Source organism: Montipora capricornis, chromosome 1 (assembly GCF_036669925.1).
Source record: "Montipora capricornis isolate CH-2021 chromosome 1, ASM3666992v2, whole genome shotgun sequence".
Classification (NCBI taxonomy): Eukaryota; Metazoa; Cnidaria; class Anthozoa; order Scleractinia; family Acroporidae; genus Montipora; species Montipora capricornis.
Window position 1 is genome coordinate 29,170,760 of NC_090883.1, and position 18,911 is coordinate 29,189,670.

The window sequence follows — 18,911 nt, forward strand, 5'->3', positions numbered from 1 at the left end:
CTGTCCGTCAGTGTTTTGTTTTCCTACTTAAACCTCCACGTTTGGATAATGACAAAGAGTTGTGATGCAATTATAGTTTTGTTCCATTCTTTGCTTGGGCAGTCTAGAAAGAAAATATTACGCAAATTCGTGCAAACATGACTTGTCCAATGCCCATGCACCTCTAAGCACCGACCTCCCAAACTTTGCCAAAATCACCATAATTTATATTGGGATGAGCATAATTGGCTGTAAAATATGGTAATTGCTGTTAATAGTCAGTGTTTATATTGTAAACCATTTCAGTTGTCTGTCAATTGGAATTGAAATCATGGCACAAGGAGGGGTATCTGTAGAAGCAGAGGAGATTTTTGCCCAAAGCAAGGAAGCACTGGACATTACTCTTTTAGGGAGTGAATGGAATTCATTGGCTGGGGGGTTGTCAACATTAAACAGAGAGCTTGCAATTCATCTGTCCCAAGAGCCAAATGTCAGAGTTTCTGTGTTGGTCCCAGAGGGTGCTTGCAAACATGAAGACAAAAAGGCAGCCCAAAATTTTGGGATCAATGTTCTTGATGCGGGGAAACAACCGGGCTTCAGTGAACCTCTTGATTGGTTGTGCTTTCCACCTCAAGATCATAGAATAGATGTGGTTGTTGGCCATGGTGTGAAACTTGGCCGCCAAGTTAACATCATAAAACGATCTCCACAATTTCAAAAGTGTAAATGGGTGCACATGGTGCATACTGCTCCAGAAGACCTCAGCAAATATAAGGGTTATGATAATCCTTCTTCAAGAGGTGAACAGAAGCACTGGGATGAGGTTGATCTTTGTAAATGTGCTGACCTTGTTGTTCCAGTGGGACCAAGACTTAAAAAGGCTTATTCTTCCTATTTGCAGGGGTGTAAGAAGGTTGAGGATATTTTTGAATTAGTTCCGGGTCTATTTAATAGGGAATTTGGGGATTTAGTGCAACAGGCCAAAGGTGAGAGTGATGATGATTTCAAGGTGTTGTTGTGTGGGCGTGGAGATGATGAGGACTTTGAGCTGAAGGGATATGACATTGCTGTTAAGGCATTTGCTGATCTACGCCTGAAAGGAAAACGTTATTATCTTCTGTTTGTGGGTGCCCCTGATGGGAAGCAGGATGAAGTCAGGAGAAGACTTCTCAACTGTGGAATTACTGATGAGCAGCTGACAGTGCGGAAATTTGTACAGAGTCGTGCAAAAATGAGGGATCTCTTCAGTGAAGTCGACCTTGTTATCATGCCTTCAAAATCAGAGGGATTTGGTCTTGTTGCTCTTGAAGCCTTATCAGCTGGTTTACCAGTTCTTGTGGGAAGTAATTCAGGATTTGCAAGAGCAGTACAAAGCATTCCCTTGGGAGCATACAGCATAGTTGATTCAGATGATCCTGTTAAATGGGCTGAAGCAATTGAGGGTGTCGGTGTTAGACACAGCGTGTGCCTTCAAGAAAGCAAATTACTGAGAGAAGCTTATGGTCAGGAGTACTGTTGGAAAAGACAATGTGAAGCATTTGTTGAATGGTTCATGGTATGGTAGTTATATCTATATGCATGATCTGGTATTAAAGTTTTTGTTCCCAGAGGCCCTTTTGCCTTTTTTGTCAGTCCTGTGGGCTGGAAGTTAGCCCTGGGCAGATTCATTTTTAGACAGAGCATCAATCGCGATTTAGAATACCACAAGAATTCTGTCCTGTCATGTGGTTGTGGTCACCCAAAGTAATGATTAGCATGTTGTCCAAAGGTTAAGATCTTTGTTCTAATGTTATTATTACTGGCACTGTCCTCCCTAATTAATAAGCCCTTGCCCCTAGGATAAGCGTACATCTAATTTATGGGTTCCCTTGGGGATTGCCGGTGTATTGTTCATGGTCTTTAAACGGTAGAAGCAAAGTTCCCTTTAATTCCTGAAAATTTTAAATAGTAACTGTTTATTATGTTGCCGGCTGCTGAGGCCATTAGAGTATTGGATCATGACAGGGAGGTAAAACATGACTACAAAATAGTTGTCCATGAAGGTCTGCAAAGATGATGAAAGAGAGGCATATACATATAATACTGGAATTTACAATATACAAGCTAAATATTATTATATTACTGCAATTTTTATAATTCTGCAGAATTTCAAATTTAAGATGTTTAGCACCAAACCTCATTTTGGCTTCCATCTATCAAATTTCCAAACATAGGCACGGAGATCGACTCTGACTCCAGAAAGTGACTTGGAGTTTTTGTTTAGTTCACAACCTGAATACCATTATTGAGTTTCTTCAGTAAAAGGATCCCTACATATTCCATCACTTTCCATCCGCATAAAGTTCAAATTTATGAATGTATGGTGGGAACCAGTGATGCTGATTGGTAGGTTATGTTATGCATCAATTGATTTTGTTTGATTGATGGAAGCCAAAATGTACTTAGTCATTGGCACTTGAAGATGAGATTCCACAGAATTATGAAAATCACAGTAATACACTAGCTGTATAAAATGAGGATGTGTTATAATGTTATGCAAAAAAGTTTAGAGTAAACATCTTATTAACCACTAATAAAAGTAAAACTAATAGACTGTAAATAAAGTCAATAAGGAAGTGTTTTCATCCAGAATGAGAATACTGTATTTTGAGTACCTAAACCGTGGAAAAAAAAGAGTTCGTTGCATGATCTAAAATCATTTTCCGAATGGCTCCAACATACAGTAAATCTCTAGTTGCTGTATTTAAAAAAATATATCAGTAGTCAAAGTTGATATTGGGAGAATCATCCAATGACTGTGCAGTTTGGTCTCTTTATCAGAGAGCTCTACTTGTGAAGTGTCTGCTGCAGATAGCTTGGTTGAAGAACGTCCTATTGCAATCCCAGGACCATTTTGCCAGGCTCAAGGTGCAGTGATTTCATACAGAAAAAATGCAAGGACATCAGGCCAAAGAAAAACTTCCAGTGAAGAGAAAGGTACAGTAGTTTTTTCTGTTTTGCATCTCACAGCTTCATTGAACACCCAAGATTCCCTGTACATGTACCATAGGATATACTGAATTTCTTTTTTTTTTTTCACTTGACTTTCACCAAAAGAAGCAAACTCCTATTTAAGTATTTTTTAAAAACTCATATTAAATTTAATCATACTTGAAAAGTATGTACATTTGAATGTACTGTAAAGGCTATTTGTGGTTGTGTATGAGTTAGAATATGCCATGACATCTGACGGATGCGGCGATGAAGTTCCGCATAATTCCCTAAAATCCGCATCCTCCGCATAATCACAATATTTTCCGCATAAAACAGAAGAAATGCCCGATATTAGTGATAAAGCAGCTGCTTACCATCGTCACAAACATAAAAGCCAAAGAGACTGACTATTTTGAAACGCTTATTTTCCTGGACATTGAAGAAAACACGCCATTTTGTTCGCAAGATGAGAAAGTTCCACACATTTTTTGGCAATGAGCCTGGACACTACTACAAGTTGTAGTTACATGTACACCATGTTGTAAATTAAAGAAACGAATTAAAAACTGCTTGAATTAAAAAAAAAAAAGATGTAACAACATATGAAAATTTAGCCACAAGATATAGTCGCAAAGTAAATTGCATCATTTGTAATCGTCGAGACAATCATTTGTGCTGATCGAATTGTGTTGCCAGGTCTGTTGCCAGTGGGTTAACAAAACAAAATAGGAGCCTGCAATACATGTGTGTAATGGTTCAACCACATTGCAATAATTATTTTGCTCCACCTCTCCAAATCCAAATAAAATGCATGACGAGAAACAAAATAATTTTTTATTGTTTTATTTTATAATTTAGCAAAAGTTTCGGCAAAATGCCAACTGCTAACCCTTTTATTTCAATGGTGAAAGCTGGTCGCAAATTGGCGACTCCTCCAGATATTTTAATTGGAAAGAGAAAAAATTCAATGGTCACAATTTTGAGTCCTGATTTGTACCATAACTATGTAAATACATTGGACAGGCCTAATTATTAGTTTTATAAATTTTTTAAATTTTGTGCACAATCCGGTGTAATTTCCGCATGAGCAACGCACGTTACACATAATATGGCCAAAAAGTTCCGCATAATCTTTAATTTTTTTCCGCATCCTATCAGAAGCCCAGGAATGCTAGGTATACAGTAATGCAGACTTATAATAATTATATACCAGTACAAGATTAAAAAATGGTAATATAAACATTTGTGTGTGCACACCGGCATTCATGTATGCATTACATTGTACCTGTATAATTGAACAATAAAATCTAAAGGTTTAGCCTTAATTTAAATACATTGCCTTTTTCTGAGAAATGCATACTTTTGTCATTACATAATTATAAATTATAGTGCTATGAATTACATGTATTAGAGTAGTTTTAAGATTAGTGCTATCTTTTGTGGGCCCAATTCCATGGCTTTCAATAACACTTTCAGAAGGTGTCTACCTATATGAGAGTGGGAAGCGACAATAAGGTAGCGGCAAGGCTGCCTCCCCTAGGGGGGTTTGAGTATTCTTGAGAAAGTGAAAATACTGCAGTGTTTCTGAGAAAACTATATAGAAAATAAAATTTATTCAAAATACCTTTTCTTTGAAAAGAATGCAAACAGGGGACCTCTTTAGATTTTATGTTTTGTTTTCCCATTTCAGACCATGTGATGTTTGCAAGGGAATTTTTCCTTTTGTTTTTTTCATAAGTTATGCATTATTACATATCCACATGCATAAGATGACATTTGAAAGAAACTGTTCCCTTGAGGAACATCACATGGTCTGAAATGGGAAAACAAAACTCACACGCTAAAGAGGTCCATTCAGTCTGGCCATGCTTGGCCGCCTCCATCTTTATTAAACAGCCGACGTGAAAGCGAGGCTAACTTTTAGTATGATGATACTGCTAACAATGGTGGAAAGCGTGTTGGTCGCGATTGATCACAAACACACACGAAACGAAGAAACATACAGTTTGTACACAAAATTAATTCTCAAGACGTGTAGGCAAATTTCGAACATTCTTTGAACTTTTGAGTAAATTATGAGTGGTTAGCCTGTAAACATTTTAAGAGCTTTTGAGTTGCACAATTTGAATTTAAACCTATTTATAAGAAACAATTGCAGTGGATAAATTGATACATTATTCACAGCCTCAAAAAAACAAATAAAATAGATTCATATAGTCACTGCAACAAAGCCGTTAAAAAAAAACCAAAAAAAAAAGTTCGTATTTAAAACTGAATAACCAACAAGCCTAGACTGAAAAAGGACATGTTTGGACATACTTAACACTTAACTTTTTCTGCAGTTATCCTTTTTTAACGCCTTTGTCACGATGATAAGTTATCTAAGTATCTCAGCTAATCCATTTAATTTGTTTTTGTAAGGATGCAAATAATGTATCAATTTATCCATGGTATTTTTTTGAGAGGTTTGTTTTTGAAGAAGTTGGAGATCATGTAAGCCGGCTTCTATTGAAAGCCCTATCCACTTCCAAATACACGTAGCAGCTGGGCTTGCGGGTGAATCGTTGAATTAGGCCTTTCACTCCACTTACAAAATTCAAAGCTTGAAGCTTCAAAAACTGATCATGACTCAGTTCCTCGGGTAGCCACCTTGTCCTCTGTGGGGCAGTACAACAGTTTCAAATATTGCCTCTTTGTACCTTTTCCCAAATGAAGGGAAAAATTAATTATCATAATGTTAAAATATTGATACAAACATTAGAACAACACAAGTTGGGTAAACACAATAAATTACATGTATACTGCTGCAATAACATAAACTGTGAATATTCCAGGAGTTTGAAGTTTCTTAACCAGTAGTCAGTGAATCCTTTAAACCGTGACAGCAGGCATAATAGGTACAAGCTCAACTAAAGGTGTAGAAGTTAGCGTTTAATGGTTAAGCAAGCTGGAATGTTTTGGTTCACAGCACAGCAAACATGAGTAATTAGGCATAATTAAGCCATTACTTTAGTTATTATGCTCTCTTACAGTAGGTATATCAGAAAGCTTCATTGTAGAGATTGTACTAGTTAGTCCTGAACTTTTTAGTAGGAAGTTAAAGAGCATACATCAGCAGGTGTAGAGAGGGCATCATTACTGACCTAAGGAAGAGGGAGCAACCTGGCCCCAGTTGCTATCCATTGGATAGCGTGGTTGGTTTCGCTTTGACTTATCCACTGCATAGTGATTAGTATTATCCAGCGGATAGCGCTGTCCATTGTTTAAACAACTGGGACCAGAACCCCAAACAGGCCTTCAGTTACACAGGACTGTTGAAAGACAATTAAGACAAAATGATGGTTGACTGTAATCTGCCAGGGAAAATACTAGTGCAACTTGTTAGGAGTAGACTGACCATTAGTTCCTTCACATTCAGTCAAGTTGCTTGTTTCCATTGTGCAAGCAAGCTTAAAGAACTCAGGGGAGAATTGCTGCTTGAGTTGTGACGGAAACAGGCAGGTCAACAATCCTATCCTTTTTTATTGCCTCTGAATGGACAGCAGCAGTCTACACTTGTAGTATCAAATTCAGTGTGAAGAGATCACAACTTGACTGAATGATCACTGTCACTAACTGATTCCACACCCTAATGATGAGACAAATTATTAGTATCAAGAGTGTCTGTCATTTGTAATGATTTATTGAAGTATTAGACTTCAATGGGATACTGCTTGCGTTAAATTTACTATTGTTAATTAGTGGAAGAATAATATGCTGTAAGTGACAGGACTGGTCGGCATATCAGGATTCGTTTTTACAACTACCAGATATTACATTAACTTCACGCTAACTGTTTGGAAGGCATAATAACCTTTCCTTTCTTCTGCTAGTTTATTCCTGTTTTAGCTGTAGACTAATCTTGGCTAGAAATTAAATTATTTTATTAATTTAATGCTAAATTAATTACCACTTGTTGTCTGATATAAATATGGTACTTTGCACAAGGCAAAGCAAACTGTGGCTTTCCTTACATACATTTACACTCAGACATACATTAAAAGTTGAATATCTTTCAAACTTTCCTAAAAGGGTAACAGGAAACTGACCACATTCATTAACAGTGAATGCTGCCATAAACAGGAAAAAGTACTTTTTTAAAATAAGTAATCATTTAGGATTTTAACAAAACAGAATAGATGTTGCATGGATTAAAAGGAGTGGACCTCTCTAACTTACATCCTCAACATCAATTGATTATCATGCAGATATAAAAGAAGGTGGCAGAACCTTGCTAAAAGTGGACATCAGTTTTGCATGAAAGTGATAGACCTTGCAGCAAAATGGTTAATTTAAAAATAATTCATATCTAAAAAGGAAATGCCCATTTGCTAGGACTTTTAAATCAGCAGAAAGGATTATTTTTTCCACAATTAGAACTTTATAAATTTATGGATTATTTGGTCTTTACAGGAATGGATGCAAATGAGATAAGGCAAAAATCAAAGCCTGCAGTGACATCTAGAGAGGAACATTCTTTGCATGAATTTGGAGGTAGGAGAAGTATTTTAACAGTGCCAGTGTGAGCTAGCTGAGAGAGGAGTTCTCCCTTTGCCAATTTCCTTTCTGCCAATGCACATGTACCGATGTATGGTGAGTCATTCCCCACAAAGTTTGCCATCTAGCTGCAAGCTAAGCCCCCTGCAATACATAGAAGCATTTTATTGATGGGCAGAAGGAGCAATAATTTGCAGTTACCGGTATGTTAAGTTCACATTTACACCCTACGTACATTAAAATACCTGCGAAGAGATAACATACACATAACATACATAGCTTCCAAGCACTCTTCTTAAATTACAACAATTTATATAATGTAATTGGCTAGGTTTCCAATTGTACCAAGACTGTCAATTTTTGAGAGGTTTAGGTTTTTTCTTTTCGTCATATTCTAGATCACAAAAATGTTGTAAGAAAATAGCCCAATTTGTGAAGATAGTCATTTGTTGCTAATCTTCTATGAAGAAGTTTAAACTGGAAGACAATTAGTTTGGAGGCTTTTGTACAACAGAAAGGGGTTTCATAAACCTCATTCCAGTTTATCGACTCAGGGAATTCCAGGTTGCAATCTACAATCCATTTGTTTTGGCCTCTGCTGGGGCTAGTCTGCTCTAAAGGGAACCTCCACTAAAATAAGAAAATAACTTCAAACCACACAACATAATGTTAACAATTAAAATTGTTCAAACTTTTTCCAATGAAAGTTTTTGTATCCGAAAAAAAAAAAAGAATTTCAAAAACGCTTGTTTTGCCTTTCATATATCCCGGGCACCGGGTGTCATGGTTGCCCTATTGTTCTGACACAAAGATCGATTGTTCTGGAACAAGAGGGCAACAACGACACGTCACAGATATTCAAGATGGGGGCACCCGGTAAATTTGAAAGCCAAAATAAGCGTTTTTGAAATTTATTGTTCTCGAATACTAACGCTTCATTGGAAAACGTTTGAGCAATTTCAATTGTAAACATTATGTTCTGTGGTTTAAAGTTATTTTGTTGCTTTAGCGGAGGTTCCCTTTAAACTGATGAGTTTGTTATACACAAGTTTATTTGGCTGACTGGCTTCAAAGAATTTAACGGCAAAAGTGTCATCTTCATTGGTATTTGATGGAATGTCATTTCCACGTAAGAGTTTTCTTTGGGGCTTTTTTGCAGCTATGATGCCATAAAAGTAAGATAATTTATTTTTATGTTGAAGCACTCCCTGAACTCAGCTGAAGAAAGAAAACTGTTTTCATCTTTTATCAAGTGTCTAACTTCACATACCCCTTTCGTAGCCCACCTTTAATTTATAATAAATTGGACTATTTCCCACTTTAATTAGAGAATATAAGTGCCACAGGTTCATTGACCGAAACTGTTTGTTCGAAGTTACAATGTATGTTAACATTGAAGCTAATTTCCGACCATGTTTGCAAGACTTTGAACAGAAAAGTATCAGATATTTTATGATATATAATGCTTGAAACTTCCATAGATTTAGTTCTTGCCAGCTATAACATATTTTGAGCAGCTAGAGAGTAATGGGCACTGCGACAGTAGACATGAAATTAGGTTAGTTTAGGTAATTTGTCATTTCCTTATAGTGCTACTATGATGAACTTCGGATCTTTCCTATCTAAGCCATTTTTAGGCATAAACATGTATTTGGCGTGAGTAGAAGAATGCTGTTTTCTATTTTCAAATATCTCTTTTTGTTCGAGAGATATTCAAGTTTTTTCTTTTAATATGCAAATTAGTCAAGTGATGTTGTCATAAACTTATTAATAACCAAATATTCATCAACTAGGATAAAAAAGATATCTCAGCCAATTTGTATCAGAAATGCTTGATTCTTTGCAGTGAGGTTCTAGAAGATGTTCTCCACAATATGGGCATACCAGTTTTGTTACTATGGCGACATACTGGGTTCCAGACCTCCCTGATATTAAAAGTTTTGCTGGCCACCTTTGGCATTCTATTTTGATATTTGCCAATGGTGTCTCATCTGCAGGATCTACGCATATAAATATTTTAGGTCAAGTTTGTGGCCTTTTTAAATGTTTTTCTAGGTTAGGGTCATCAAAAACATTGAAATCAGATTGGAGGGGACTGGAAAAGAGTGCATTGCCATGGGAACCAATTTCTTTATAGCTACTAAGTTTCAATGGTCTCTGCTGCAAATTGACCAAGATAGCTCTGTACATACATTGTACTTGATGTTATATTGGGTTGAGTGAATGACGTCATCAATCATCTCATTTGCATATTAGTTTTACACATTTTTCAAACGTAAATATCTCTGGAACCAATGCAGATATTTCCAAATGGTAAACAGCTTTTTTAATCTTTCCTAGAATTCTATGTGATAAACCTAATAATTCAAGGGATAAAAATTTGATCATAGTAGCACTTTATGAGTACATACTTTTGTTTAAGTACTAAGAAAATCGAGAATCCTTGATTAAATCAGTGATGACGGGTGGGGTATCTCAACTTAGGTTGAATAAATAGGATTCTATTAATCTGATAATCTTTCCTTCTGAGTTAATTAGACATCACTAGTAAGAGATATTGTGTACTTCAAGCTTGATCACTTGCTGTTGGAATAACCCAAATTACAATTTACTTTCTGTGTAAGAGAATCAGCTCTCATTCCCGATGGACTGAGTGAGGGATTGCATCTGTTGATGGTCAATGTAATATTATGACGCTAGAACTACAGAAAATCGTGTACATTAAAGGACTTTTGAGCTCAGTCATTTGAATTTACTTTCCCTTTTAGTGTGTGATTAAACAGAGTTTTAATGGACTTTTGGCCTACTATAAACAAATTAATTTTGTCCTACCATGAATGTCATTAATGTTGATCACCGTGAATTTACAAGGTCTAATCTCATTTTCAGACAATCTTATCAAGCTCCTAATAAGTGTATCAGACCTAAACGAAGAACAAGAGAAAGAAGTCTATAATATTCTAGAAACCCAAGTCAAAAGTTTTGTGAAATCCCGTGACTATTCCTCAAATAAACGGAAAGGAGTGAGCGCCTTGACTGATTTTATCCACAAAGCTTACGATGTATCCTTAATGGCTGTCAACGTGGGCTCTCTTGAAATCATTGTGGAGTGCCCAACCTTAAAAAGTCTTGAGCATCTGTGGAATGATTATCTCTCTGGTCACCTCAATAAAGTGGCAGAACGATACCTTGTGACAGATGAAATGAAGAAGAAACTTGGACTGGAGACAATAAACCTGAAGACAACCATAAACGAGGAAGACTATTTGGCCTGCAGGAAATTTTTTGCCAAAATGACAGGTGCTTGTTCATGTAAATATTTGATCATGACAAAACAAACAAAAGAATTTTTTAAGTTTGGGAAGTACTGTACTCTGTACAAGTATAAGAGCTGGACCTTAGCCCTTTAGTGTACGAATCTGCAATGTACATACAGACTTTTTGCTCAATATTACTTTAGTAGATATTGCAGTTGTGCTTATCAATCAGTAAAGCTGGTCAAGAGATAGAGAACCTGAACTAGCGTTTTTGTTATCCTTACTGTTTTGAATTTCTTATCACAGACTAGTTCGCCCAATACATAGTTTGTTTCTGTCCCTTTCATGAGGCAGTGAGGGCCTTAAAAAACAGTTGCACGGAGAACAAAGGGAATGTTCACAACGGAAGAAATTTAACAGTGAAAAGTTAACTACTAACTGTCTCTAATCCAAGTGGTAACATGTCTTCGTTTTCAGGAGAAGCAGACGTTGATTTGCTATCCTCTCAACAAGGTTTCCTTAATCAGGGATCCAGCACAAGTGAAATAAATACATCTGCAGATTACACAGCTGTAAGTTCATTGCATTATTTGATAACAGGAAGTATTAAAATCTAAATAGTTTTCTTAAAAATGCATGGGTATGTGTGCAAAGAAAAATACACATAATGTTGAAAAAGCGAAAGATTAAATCTTTAGAATGCAAAAAAGGAACCCAAACAAACAAACAAAAGGAAAAAAACGGATGTTTATTTTTATCCTGGCATGCATGAAACTTGTATACTGTAAGTGGTGTAACAAAATGGTATCCTCAGTCTTGCAGTTTGGATTTGGAGGTTTGGCATTTTATGCGTTGACCGCCATGAAAGTGTATATCCCTCGTAAAGATACATTTCTATTTGTTCTGAAAGTACAATCTTGTGGAAAAGCTCTTCATTGACATTCATTTACGTTCCAAGAGTCTTGTTATGCCTTTGCATGTAGATGAATATGAAATAAATTCTGATTTATGGCCCCTATTATCGATTTCTTTTAAAAATTTAAATGTATATCTTCATGGTTTTTGCCAAGTAAATCAACTGCATGTCAGTTGTGCCAAGCATCTCATCAATTCACTAAAGCTTTTAAGATAACTTCGGACCATACATGTATTCTTGTCTCCTGTACTGCAGCTCATCATTACGTATTGGAGCATTTGAACTAGTGAAAGCAAGCAGAATTTAAAGGTTCCAACTCCAGTTTGGAACACTGTTAAATTTTTCCATACAATCATCATTTCCAAATCATTAATTTTTATGGTAATTGAGTCTCTTCAGAGTTGTTAGTGATATTCTTGATTCTTCCAACGTCTTAGATTGTATATCTTGATGAAAAATTCTATTCAGCTTGAAGTAATTGGTATTGAAGGTTCCTTGTCAGCTTTCTTCACATCCTAATTCAAATGTAGTTTTTTATGGCATTGAGGGAAAGAAACAAAGGTTACTTTATACCTGCAGGATAATTGATTCTCCTAGTATAATGCACAGCACAAGGGGTTCAGATTGCATTTTTCTCCGCTTGGTGCCAGGTCATCACGGTTCAAAGATCTTTGTTATGCAAATAAAGTACAATGGGAAGCTGAATATGAGAACAGCAAATTGACAGAAGGGAGGGTCATCTGAACCCCTAGCTGCTGCTGCGCATTATACTAGGAGAATCACAATTATCCTGCAGGTAAGTAACCTTTGTTTAATTTTATATTCACCTTCATATAATGCTCCTCTCTGCTGGGTTCAGATTGCATAATTCGGGAGACACTTGAGCGCGAAAATAACGCCAACAAGATAAAATGTCTAATGAGTACTTTAATCTTGCAAAAAAGCAGTATGACTGCAAAACTAGGGCGTAAGTACAGCTAAAGCAACCATGCTATCAGACGTGAGATCGCTCCAAATGGAATAACAATTTGCTAAACATCCACCTACTTGAGGATAGATGTGTGCAGACTGCGAAATCACAGACAAATCGGTCTGGTCCTTTGGCATGATGACCTGGCTACTGTAGTACGCGAAAAAAAGACACTTTGTGAAAGGCCACATGGTCCTTTAATACTGTACTTAATTATTTGCATAACAAAGACCTTTGAACCGTGCTGACCTGGTACCAAGCCGAGGAAAATGCATTCTGAACCCCACAGGGCGGAGCATTATACGAAAGAGAATGAAAGTACAGGAGAATGTGAATTAGCTTAATGGAACGTTTTGGCAAAATAAGTTGAAAATGACTTCACAATTGACATTGTGAAAAATTTGGGAGTGTGTATTTGTTGGAAAGTGCTCCCTCACTTCTGATTAGGGGAATGGATTGTAGTGTTCTCATTAAGTGTTAGTGTTAGGTTCTACCAGTAATAAAGAGAGGCCACATGTGTGACAGGCATTATGTTCTTAATAAGTGAATCAAAATAATTTAGAATACCGGTAGGTAACTCAAACTGAGTTTGATTTGCTAGGAGATCAAGTTGACGTTACATGTACGTGTTCTATGAAGTTTCCTTTAACCCTGACAAGGTCACAGAAAAGCATTTAATACCAGTTTGAAGTCATGGATGGCATACCTTGTGTCAAGATATTTGCATTATTTTTTGTTTGTCATCAGGCCAAGGAACAGGACACGAGCTGTGCTATGAGAATGGAAAAGGCCAAAGTAAGTTCACAATGAAAAAAAAAATACTGTTTTAAGCAAAACTGGTCTGTAACCAAGGTGGATTTTTACCAGGAATGTAATCACCTTAGAATCTCATTACCTTTGACAGTGTTCAAATCCCCAGCCAAACTGAAACTTAAGAATACTAGTGTGTGGAGATCGGTCCCTTCATTGCAGACTCCCACGACAGCATAAAAGGAACATTTTCATTGTTTTAATCTTGTTACAAGGGAGACCATGGACACATTGATTGCAGATTAACTTAGCATTATTATCTTGTTCTTAACTCTGTTGTTTATAAAGTAGTCCAGCTGTTTTTACCGTTTTTACTGTTTTAAAGTAGTCCAGCTGTTTTTACTTTTCATTGGCACTGTCTGAAGCCTTGAAATTCTAAACTGGCACCTGTCGACATTTACCACATAGTCATGTTGAAAAATTAATGTACCTTGCAAGAATGTTCTACAAAACAATAGTACAGGTCAGTTAATATGTAGTATTTAATCACAAGACTATGTCATTTACGGACTCCAAATGAAGGTTCCACGGGCGTCCGCTGTTTGGAGAGATAACACTGTGTTAATTTTCTACATTTTGTTTCACTAGGTATCTCGAAGTGCTCTTCACAGGGCGTCAATCAATGGACAATATGAGGAGGTCAACACGCACCTGAAGAATGGTGCAAATGTTGATGAAAGAGATCAGGTTCTTCAAGAGATTTGTATAAGTATCTTATTTTCAGTTAAATTTCTGCATAACTCGCTGAATAAATATACTATCTAGGCCAAGTTTGCGTAGCCCTTTGTGCGTGGGGTTAGAACATACTTACATGTATTCTTTAAAAGACGGTCAGAAAGGGCAACACTTGGCAGCATTAAAACTTACAATCCATGGCCCTGATCATCTTCCTTTATCTTTCACACGAGTTTGCTAGTGAGATCATAACAAAGTGAATGTGGGTGAAGCCCAAATTGCTTTCTCTTAGCAATGTTGCTTAGCATCACTTTCACGCAGAACTGGACACCAGAATTTATATCTTGGTTTTACATTGTTTTCTTTCCCCAGTTTTTGTTAACACCGCTGCACCTTGCCTGTTGGTATGGACATGAATCTGTAGTCAAGCTCTTGTTAGATCATAATGCAGATGTCAATGCCTTAGACAGGGTAAGAAGGAAGAGAAGAGTTGACTCCCAGTTGATGTTCCTCTTAGCCTATTGCTACTACTTTTCACTAAGTACCACAACGACACATAAGAACGTCATTTTACGTATAAAAATTGCTGTCATATTTATGATCATTAGCAGCCGTAAACTTGCCGATGTGAGCATATTTAGTGAGTCTTCAGTTGATCTTCAATGCACCCTTAGACCATTTCCCATTAACTTTGAATGAGGCTTAGTATTATTGGAAGGATATAAAAAGGATTATACAGATAGGAGGGTCTTATCCGATGAGGCCGTAGGCTTTACTGTGTTCTTAGCTCTTTCAAAAGTTCGCAGGTTCGGTGATATGATGTTATCGTTCATGTCACAATTATTAGAGGAATGAAGAATATTACATGTACGGTATCGAGTGAACCCTGCCACTGCAGTTGTCAAATAATGCAAATGCATGAAATAACTATTACAAGAAAGACGAGAGTGAATAAAACCATTCAAGTGGCGGATGAACCTTTCTTTCTCTTCTTTAGTTTCAGTTCACTCCGCTGCAGAAAGCTGAACGCTGCAATCATCAGTCAATAATTCAGCTGCTCCTGGACCACGATGCAAAACCAAGTCTTCAGCAACCAGTAAGTTAAAATTTGTCCATCTTGCGGAAAATACGTAAGGCAATAAGGGGTTGGGGGTTGGGTGGAGTAGGGCAAGCAATGCCAAGTTAGCTTCAATAAATAAATAAATTCAGTGCACTAAATTCCATAAAAACCCCTTGTATTCCCCTGGAGCATTTTTTATCGTCAGGCCTTATTGTCAGTGTAGAGCGTATTAGATGTAAGAGACTATTTTTCCCTATCTATATTCACGATTCGTACCCAGGAATGAGTGCGCAGCTCGAGCTGAGAGCCTGAGTGTTTGCTGCTGTCTAAATAACGTACAAAACTAAGGCACATCAACCTCTGGGAGAGAGAGGTGATTACAAGATAAACAAACCTTACAGTGCACCTAAACTCAAATATTTTTCGGCAATTATATTAATCTCCCCGCAAAAAAGCAAACATGTTTTACCATTCTCTTCTCAAAATTTCTCTTCTCATCTGCCGGGCAAGATGCGCGAAGTTATCAAAACCAGTGGTAATTTGGACCCACGACCGTTTTTGTACCAAGTGATCGCCAGCTGCAAATGGCCCATTGTACTATTGTACACAGGGTTAGCAACTGGTCACCTTGAATGAGGCAAAACAACTGAAAAGGTCTTTAACTAAGGCTTTCTCTAAGCTTTTCTCTTCCTTTTCCGTCCGCGTCTCAAAAACGCACGTGCTTAAGCTCACTAATATTTACATTCTGTCACTGCCAGTAACAGGTTAGTTCCGCCGAATGTAAATACGTCACTAAAATACGAAAACTGTAAACTGGTTTTTCAACCAAACTCAAACCATTTTCCTAACTAAAATAGAGATGGTCAACTGAGATGCATAAATGTCCCAAAGGAAGAAGAGGGGGCTTTTATCAAAAAGTCTAATTCAAAGGAAAGGCTTCCATGGGCCTTGTTATCCAGTGGGGTAATGCAGTCGTTACGAAGTGAATTGATATTTGACACGTTTTGTTGCAGCTCAGTCTCAGGACAGCTACAAAAAGAGCTTTTTTGCGTACGGACAGCCATTCAGGATTTAATCTACTACAGGCAGCTGTCTTACATGGAGACTATGACAGTGTTTATAAAGCAAGCATCTATCTAGAGAACTTTGTGGAAGAGATGAAATCTCAAACAATAAGTAATAACGCGTCCATTTTCCACAGCAAATCAGCAGTTGATATTCTATCAGTCCTTACTCGGAAAAGACAAAGTCATTTTAATATTGAAATACTGTACCAAAGATTGGTTGAGATTGATGAAACACTAAATGAGCTGCACTCGTGCGCCAAGAGCGGCGATGTAGAAAAGGTGATTGAGCTCGTTTTGAATGATGGTATTGATGTCAATGTCGCTGCAAAGAGCAACATCACACCATTGCTGTTGGCGAGTCGGATGTCCTCTGGTGTGTTAATCAAGACCCTGATTGATCTTGGGGCAGACGTAAATGCTCAAACAACCCAAGGTAAAGAGGGTCCTTTGCTTTGTGCAGCTTCTAGCAATAATTATGTGGTGACGGGACTGCTTTTGGAGCATGGAGCTGATGTCAATATTCAGGACAATGATGGAAATGCACCGCTGTTGGTGTCTGTCCGTCAAGGCTTCTTCAACATTTCAGAGTTGCTTGTTCATGCTGGATTTCACACCAAACTGAGAGGCAAGGCAGAAGAAACACTTCTTTATAAAGCAGTCACGCAAAAAGACGTACCTCTTTTCAAGGTATTTCTTGAAAACAAGGCGGGTGTGGATATTCGAGCCCAGTCAGGAGAAATCCCCCTTCATAAAGCAGTCACCCAAAAGGACGTACCTCTCGTCACGCTATTGCTTGAAAATAAGGCGGATGTGAATATTCAAGACAAAAATGAAGAAGCACCTCTTCATAAAGCAGTCAAGCAAAATGACGTACCTCTCGTTAAGCTATTGCTTGAAAACAAGGCGCTTGTGAATATTCGAGACTGGTCGCTTGATACCCCTCTTTATAAAGCAGTCACCCAAAAGGACGTACCTCTCGTCAAGCTTTTGCTTGAAAACAAGGCGGGAGTGAATATTCCACGCCACAATGGAGAAACCCCTCTTCTTAAAGCAGTCACACAAAAGGACGCACCTCTCGTCAAGCTATTGCTTGAAAACAAGGCGGATGTGAATATTCAAGACTGGTCGCCAGGAGAAACCCCTCTTCATAAAGCAGTCACCCAAAAGGACGTTCCTCTCGTCAAGCTATTGCTAGAAAACAAGGCGGATGTCGATATTCGAGACCGGTCGCTTGAAACCCCTCTTCATAGAGCAGTCACCCAAAAGGACGTTCCTCTCGTCAAGCTATTGCTAGAAAACAAGGCGGATGTGGATATTCCAGACCGGTCGCTTGAAACCCCTCTTCATAAAGCAGTCACCCAAAAGAACGTACCTCTCGTCAAGTTATTGCTTGAAAACAAGGCGGGTGTGAATATTCAAGACGAAAATGGAGAAACCTCTCTTCATAAAGCAGTCACCCAAAAGGACGTACCTCTCGTCAAGCTATTGCTTGAACACAAGGCAGGTGTGAATATTCTAAACCAGTCGGGAGAAACCTCTCTTCATAAAGCAGTCACCCAAAAGGACGTACCTCTCATCAAGTTATTGCTTGAAAACAAGGCGGGTGTGAATATTCAAGACAAACATGGAGAAACCCCTCTTCATAAAGCAGTCACCCAAAAGGACGTACCTCTCGTTAAGCTATTGCTAGAAAACAAGGCAGGTGTGGATATTCAAGACGAAAAGGGAGAAGCACCAATTCATAAAGCAGTCACCCAAAAGCACGTACCTCTCGTTAAGCTATTGCTAGAAAACAAGGCAGGTGTGGATATTCAAGACGAAAAGGAAGAAGCACCAATTCATAAAGCAGTCACCCAAAAGGACGTACCTCTCGTTAAGCTATTGCTTGAAAACAAGGCGAATGCGAATGTTCGAGACTGGGAGGGGAATACTCCTCTTCATCTATGCGCTCTGTATGGATTTTCTGACATTTCACAGTTGTTGATTAAATCCGGATGCAATATCAACGTGAGGAACCGCTTTGGAGAGACCCCTCGTGATATTCACCGGAGATTTGCCCTCAGAGGAGAGCAGGTTACTAAAGGAAAAGAAGTATCATGGGTTGAGCCGATGAAGACATTACATGATTTCGAGTACAAAACTTCTTTACTACGTTGCGACAGCGACGAAAGCTTAGAAGATGTGCCAAAGGTAGACTTGCCACAAGTCGACCTCAGGATAATCCCAGGAGAGCGAGCGAATCGTGATTTTTAGTACGCGAAGTAAATGAGCGAGCGACGAAGTCGCGAGAGGTCGACTTGTCTTGCTTGCAAGGTTTTCGTTTGCATCTCGCGCCAAAAAGGGGATGACGTCATTCGCAAGTCCTGCACTTGATGGCGCAGTCCGACGAAAACAGTCGAACATGTTTGTTTATACGAAATCGAAAGAGGAAATTTGTTGACTTTGTGCTAAAGGTATCAGAAACAAAGATGAAATAAAACAAAAGCTTATTTTCAATCTCGAGTCGCCGCTTGGAAAGGAGATCTCCAGTGGCATTTTTTGGACCAACACTTGTGCCGTGATTTGTGCTGATAGAAACGAAACATTAATTCGAAAGATTAGCAAGTAAGGGAAAGTTTCCAATCGTCAAGAAAGTCAATTCATTTCACTCATGAAAGATCAGGTAGGC

The 18,911-nt window shown here is 38.0% G+C and overlaps 1 protein-coding gene and 1 long non-coding RNA gene across 2 annotated transcripts in view; one reads left to right on the top strand and one right to left on the bottom strand.

Annotated features, from left to right (window-relative positions):
• The first annotated feature begins 393 nt into the window (after positions 1 to 393).
• Positions 394 to 18,911, top strand: part of LOC138037673 (ankyrin-1-like) — a 20,926-nt gene continuing 2,408 nt past the window's right edge. The window contains exons 1-10 of the mRNA XM_068883577.1: positions 394 to 1,534; positions 2,800 to 2,955; positions 7,405 to 7,485; positions 10,378 to 10,788; positions 11,223 to 11,317; positions 13,379 to 13,426; positions 14,030 to 14,128; positions 14,489 to 14,587; positions 15,114 to 15,212; positions 16,190 to 18,911. The exon at positions 16,190 to 18,911 is cut by the window's right edge and continues 2,408 nt beyond it. Coding sequence (XP_068739678.1) covers positions 1,525 to 1,534; positions 2,800 to 2,955; positions 7,405 to 7,485; positions 10,378 to 10,788; positions 11,223 to 11,317; positions 13,379 to 13,426; positions 14,030 to 14,128; positions 14,489 to 14,587; positions 15,114 to 15,212; positions 16,190 to 18,496 — 3,405 coding nt within the window. The 5' untranslated portion in view covers positions 394 to 1,524 and the 3' untranslated portion in view covers positions 18,497 to 18,911. The remainder of the gene's footprint in view (positions 1,535 to 2,799; positions 2,956 to 7,404; positions 7,486 to 10,377; positions 10,789 to 11,222; positions 11,318 to 13,378; positions 13,427 to 14,029; positions 14,129 to 14,488; positions 14,588 to 15,113; positions 15,213 to 16,189) is intronic.
• LOC138037923 (uncharacterized) overlaps positions 4,740 to 18,911 on the bottom strand; it is a 28,172-nt gene continuing 14,000 nt past the window's right edge. The window contains exons 4-6 of the long non-coding RNA XR_011130151.1: positions 13,338 to 13,403; positions 6,350 to 6,580; positions 4,740 to 5,651 (exon numbers count right to left, since the gene is read on the bottom strand). This is a non-coding gene — a long non-coding RNA (uncharacterized lncRNA). The remainder of the gene's footprint in view (positions 5,652 to 6,349; positions 6,581 to 13,337; positions 13,404 to 18,911) is intronic.